The sequence below is a fragment of the Thamnophis sirtalis genome, unplaced genomic scaffold, assembly GCF_051295495.1.
Source record: "Thamnophis sirtalis isolate CommonGarterSnake01/CBP01778 unplaced genomic scaffold, rThaSir2_p1.2 scaffold_4, whole genome shotgun sequence".
NCBI classification, from domain to species: Eukaryota; Metazoa; Chordata; class Lepidosauria; order Squamata; family Natricidae; genus Thamnophis; species Thamnophis sirtalis.
In genome coordinates, this window is record NW_028261384.1 from 50765141 (window position 1) to 50771140 (window position 6000).

At 40.8% G+C, this 6000-nt stretch overlaps 1 protein-coding gene across 1 annotated transcript in view; it reads right to left on the reverse strand.

Moving 5' to 3' along the window:
• Positions 1–5015, reverse strand: part of GADL1 (GAD like acidic amino acid decarboxylase 1) — a 146696-nt gene extending 141681 nt beyond the window's left edge. The window contains exon 1 of the mRNA XM_087712897.1: positions 4875–5015. Coding sequence (XP_087569023.1) covers positions 4875–4893 — 19 coding nt within the window. The 5' untranslated portion in view covers positions 4894–5015. The remainder of the gene's footprint in view (positions 1–4874) is intronic.
• Between the last annotated feature and the right edge of the window lie 985 nt (positions 5016–6000).

Here is a 6000-nt window from a genome sequence, read left to right on the forward strand (position 1 = left end):
CCTGGATGGTTTTCCTCCTGAGTGTTGAAAAGCTATTTTCAAACACGTCCATCACAAGTTAAACAACACCAATTTATATATCCATCTATTGGAGGCCTTTCATTCACAATTAAACCATCATTATCTCTTTTCTATATGTAATCCCCTCAACTCACTCCACAAGATCAATCACCTTCATTAATATTGTCTTTCTCTTAATTTCACAGTTATACCATATATCTATTTTCTTTCTTTCATTTCATTTGTATTCTTACATTCTAAGATTTAGTATTCTATATGGTCATCACTAGATGGCTTTATAAATGCTAATCCCCCCTGACTATGACTTTCAATGCTTTTTAGAAAGATAAAATAGAGACTATGTAGTCAAGACTACTAGCTTTAGTTGTATACATGCCCCAACATGCTAATGGTAAAGACTGCATTGGTCAGTTTTGGCACATTTGGGTATGTCACAAGCATAAGCCCAGTGTTGTATTATTTCATTTTGCTATTCTATGTAAACTTAGTTTCTAATTTACAGAGTACTGTGAGAGCCAACCTACTATTACCTATACAGGTCCTCAATTTACAACCTTTCAAAGTTATGACAGACCCTCTGGGGAGACTTATGATTTGGATTTAAAGTTCTAAAGGTCAGCCCCTATCATGTGAACTGCACATTGGGTACTTGGCAACTAGCCTACATTTATAGTTACCATCATGGTGGGAAGCTCCATTACATTTATAATTCAAGGACTCCTGATATTCCACTAGCCTTAGATGTATAGACTCAAGAAATCTAAGGAGTTATTAGATCATGGCTTAAATGTTTTGATTTATCATGTTTTTATTCTCTTAATTAAATATTGCATTCAAAATAAGGCAAGATAAGGTATTAGAAAAAAGGTGTTGGTACCTACCTGATAAGCCTCTTCTAATAGAGTGGAGATAGCATCCACTTATGGGTTAACCCACTCCGTTCTCCGATTGGACTGAGTCTGATTAATAATTAATTAGCCACCTATATAACCCGTCTGTGAGTGACTCTACCCAGCTTTGCGATGAAGAACAAAGACACAGACTCTACATGTTATCCAACATTCAATTTTAGTAAATAATGTAGTGCAAAACCAACAAGAAAGTCCACAAGCACAAATAAGGTAACAAACAACAACATCATCAACCCTATTCCCAGGTAAGCACGGAAAAACAGTCTCCATACAGGGCGGGGCTGGATGCTATCTCCACTCTATTAGAAGAGGCGTATCAGGTAAGTACCAACACCCTTTCTCAATAGAGCTGGCGATAGCATCCACTTATGGGACATACCCAAGCTAGTCCCCGTAGGGAGGGAAGAGACTGTTAGGCTACCTGTCGGTATGGACTGCATGCAGAACCCTGCAGCCATAGGCAGCGTCTGCTGAAGCGAATTTGTCCAGCTTATAACTCTGAACAAAGGGCAAGGGGGTTGCAAATCTCCTCCAGGGAGGCCTGGGTATTCCGCGCCACAGACGTAGTTTTCCTCAGATAAGCCATCCTCCCTGATCTCCCCCTCTTCGAGGCTGGAGAACGACTGCACTCTAGGTCCTGAGGTGATTGGTCTGCCCCCATGTTGGGCTCGAGGTCATTGTGTGCACGAACCTGGGTAGCTGGTGGAGGTGGTGGTGGCTCACATTGCTGCAACCCAACTGCAATCCCCTGTTTAATGGCCTCTGCAATGAAGGACTGGTAGTCTACAGGCATGGCCGGGGCCGGGTACTCGTGATGGAGGCCCACAGCCATGGGCGTAAATGTGGCTTCCACATGCCTGCTAGAGTAGGCGAGATTCCATAGAGGGGGGGCAGCACAGATTGCCCCCAGATCCCTAAGATATTAATAGACAGCATTGGATTAAATGGACCAGGCCCAGAATCCAACTGCGAGGGAGGGCTGCAGCCTGAGATGGTAGTGGGGGAATAGGAATGAGGCCCAACCTTGGTCTGGGGGTTGGCCTCCTTGTCTGTCGATTTGGAAGCCTTCTTAGACTTGGAGACCTTGCTGGAGGATTTAGAGTCCTTACAGCCCTTATCATGTGGCTTATTTGCACTGCCACTTTGGGATGAGGCAGGCAAGGCTGGGAGATCAGGGCCTCCAGCCACTGACAGAAAACCTCCCTGATTGCTTCCTTCCATGTCAGGTTGGCCTGACGCTGTGCTGTCTGCCATCAGAGGGACTGTTAGTATTCAAAATGGCGGTCGCACAGGTACGCTGTGGAATCGGCTGCTCACAGCAGGGGGGGTGCTGTCTCAGGAATCGCAGCATGCAGTGAAGAGGCTGGATTTTCCGTGTGCAATCAGTCCCCCCCCCCCTTGCACCTGCGGCTCAAGGCTGGTAGAACACCTCAATGAGCCTCTCGCCAATAGCCTAAGGCTCTCCTGGTCACTGATCTCCAGCCCACTCTTCGTCCCATGATTACTCACTTTTAAACAAGTTCACTAAAGAAGGATTCATAACATGATTGGCCAGAGTTGACTGAATCAAAAAGCTGGGTGGAGTCACTCACAGAGATGAGTTACATAGGTGGCTAATTAATTATTAATCAAACTCAGTCCAATCGGAGAACGTACAGGGTTAACCTGTAAGAGGATGCTATCCCCAGTCTATTGAGAACTATGTGATACTAAGAAATGAACTTGCAAAACTGCAGATTCACCAAGATGTCCTTGTTAGTAGCATATGAAAGAAAAAAAATGCAGAACAATTATTTTTTCATACAGCATAAAGTAACAATATGGTAAACAAAATACATTCTTCATATAAACAACATGTACACGAACAAACCTTGCTGGAAAGTTGGCAGCATTACCTTGTATGAGCAAAAACATCAAAGGATTTAGGAAAAGTATATATTATGCTCAATGCACAAAATGTACTATAAAGTTTGCTATAATAAATGGGGAAAATGTAGCAAATTGGTAAAAATGTCATAGTAAAATTTATTGAGCAAGAGTCCTTGATGTTTGTAAGAAACGTATCAGTAATGAATCACAAATCAACGACCAAATACTAGCTTTGTAAGCAGAAGATTCCAGGATCAATTTGTCTTCTAGGATTGCCCTTAACTTTGGATAGATTCACCAGTGTGCACGCTTAACACAAGAGCAGTTTCCCAGACTGTAGCTCTGTCAACTGTCTAAGGAAATTTATCTAGCTTCTTTATTCATGTAATGCTTTAAAATTGGTAGTCTCTGCGCCCAAACATTCCCTGTGACAACACTGAAATAAAATACACTATCTTACTGTGAAGGTTATAGATACATGGAGAAAAGCTTCAGAGAGACCTCTCAGAGTTCATGGGGTCAGCTGGGATTTATCACTTCCCCAAGGCAGTGCAGTCTACTTAAGAAAGTCTTCATAAGTATGGTTAAAAAAAGGGAAGGACAATGTAATATATATCATCTTGCTATGTTAATATTTTCTAATAATATTGAAAATTTATGTCTTCAGATAAGTAGTAAAATAAGAGCATTTGTACTCAATTAAGTGCATTGTGGTACTTTTCCTTGCTAACTTAACTTATTGATTTTAGTATATGTAGAGCATAACTTTAAGTTATATTACGTATGTACAAACCAACTGGCTCAAGCCAATGGTAGTTCCAGTTCTGTGTAGGAGACTGGAGTGTAATTCCAATACTTTAAGACCAGACCCAGCCACTACCAGGCCAATAACCTGAAAGGATGGAGCTGTGTCACTTAGTGAATCAAAAAGAAGTGACTTTTGACTTTTGAGGGAATTTAAAACTTGGATAGTTCCGGCCCATATTGTCTTCTGGATATAGCCTGACTAGAAAGCTGGGAAGATATTTTTTATAAAAGATACAGAAACAATATCACTTATGGACTTTTTTTCTGAAAATAAACGGGGGGGAGGGGGACTGCTGATTTATAGATTTATTAGAAAGGATAGAATATAGTAATATGGAAATTTTAATGTAATCTTAGAGAATAAAATATAAATTACTTACAACTGTTGTTAGGATTAAAAGGCACTTATCTTTTTTTCTTTTCTTTTTTTCTTTATTTTTCACTTTTTTATTATCTATTTTACCTTTAATTTAGAATCTTCATTGGTTTTACTCTTAGATGTTTCCAAAGTAAAAATACTTTGTGCCCGTGTTTGTATTAGATAGGCAACTTTTTTTTCCCTTTGAAACATTCATATTTCTGTATGGCATTAGAAATTCCATATTCATAATAAAACAACAACCTGCCTTCCTTTTATAGTGCTTACACATGCTACTTTTCTATTATATCCACACAGACTAATAGGGTAGATAATGTAAACTGAGGGTTAATGATTTTTAATTTTGTTGTTTAAGACTTAGGGTTTGTAATAGTAAATTGGGTGGATTGTGTGATGTTGATTTCTTTAAAACATAGGTGAGCTCTATGCACGGCGATAATATAAGTTATTTAAGCTTCTTTTATTCCTTTGAAAGTTGGTGAAGAGCTAGGGGATCCCCGAATCCAAATTCAAAATAATTTAATGAGGATCCGCGTCACAGAACTAGGTTGCAGAAGGACGGCGGAAGCCGGGTAGAGAGACGCTTAAGAACCTACGAATTAACATGACAAGGAAAACACCCTTCCCCACCCCTGAATTTTTTTTTTCTCAAATCCTCAAAAGCGGGATGGGACAGGGTTGCAATCCACCAAAGCCATTGAGAAAGAAAGACACTCTGCGTAAGCTTATTCCTAGGCATGACACTGATTCCTTCGTTGGAGATCAGAAATGTGCTACCCCTATTCACGAAAAGAGGGCGGAGGGCTGGGAAGCTTCTCCGAGAACCAAACTCAAGCATCCTGTAAGAAAAGATTAAGCGACAAAAGCCGCCGAGCCTTTGCTTTTACCCTCCTCCTCCTCCTCCATCCCGCCTTCGCCGCTGGCGCTGCAATTCAACGGGAGCGTCTCCCACGCTTCTAAGCGACGCGCCACGCTGATGGCTGGTGCAGGAGCTCCGCGCTGGCTCTCTCCGACAAATGGCCGCAGGTAGGATGAGAGCTCTAGGGAGCAAAACCATGCAAAAGACAAGCTCATCGTAAGCCCCGCCCACTCAGTTTGTAGCACGCGAAAGCTGGCGAGCCCCCCCCCGCTGCTGTTGCATCTTCTGGGGAAAGCAGATTAGAAATATCTGAAAGACGATACTGACATAAGGGGTCATGCAGAGTGCCCGGAATGAGGCCCTGAGGAACGGGTGTTGCTGCGCGTAGAATTAGTGATGGTGTTGAGTTTCAGTGCTTGATTACAGTGAAGTTAGGATAGAGGGCGTATGTTAGTTAATGTGGTGGGACAAGTACATCTCTATATCTTATGCAAACATTTATAGAGGGAGAGAGAGAGAGAGAAGAAGAAGAAGTTTCCCTATCCAGTTGTGTCCGACTCTATGGCATAGTGCTCATCTCTATTGTTTCTTGGCCAAAGGAACAAGATTGTCTGAAGACATTTTCCATGGACAGAAATACAGTAGTGGCCAAACTTGTGGAAACCTTTTGGAAAAAGTGTATTTTCTAAAGCTAGCTAATAACACTACTTTTTTCTGAAGTAGTACCATAAAATTATATATCAGTTGAAAGATAATTTGATCAAGAACTTAATGCAATAACTTTTATGAAGGATTTGCTATTAGAATATAAAGAAGTAAAGTAAAACCCGTAGAAAAAATGAGATCTACAAACATTATTACCATAGAAAGAATGTGATATACAAAAATATCACATGATTTAATACTTAGTTGGGTAACCTTTAGCATGAATTATGGCTTTACAACATCGTCCCATGGAGTGAACCAAGTCTTTTAGTTTTGCAGTGGTTATAATGTGAAACCAGGATTGAATGATTGCTTTTATTGACTGGATTTTATTGCTGGGTCGCTTCTGACTAATAAGTTTTTTTAGTCATCTCCATAGATTTTTAATTGGGTTAAGGTCTGGGCTATTCCCAGCCCATTCCAGCAGAGGAATATGATTATCTCAAAAC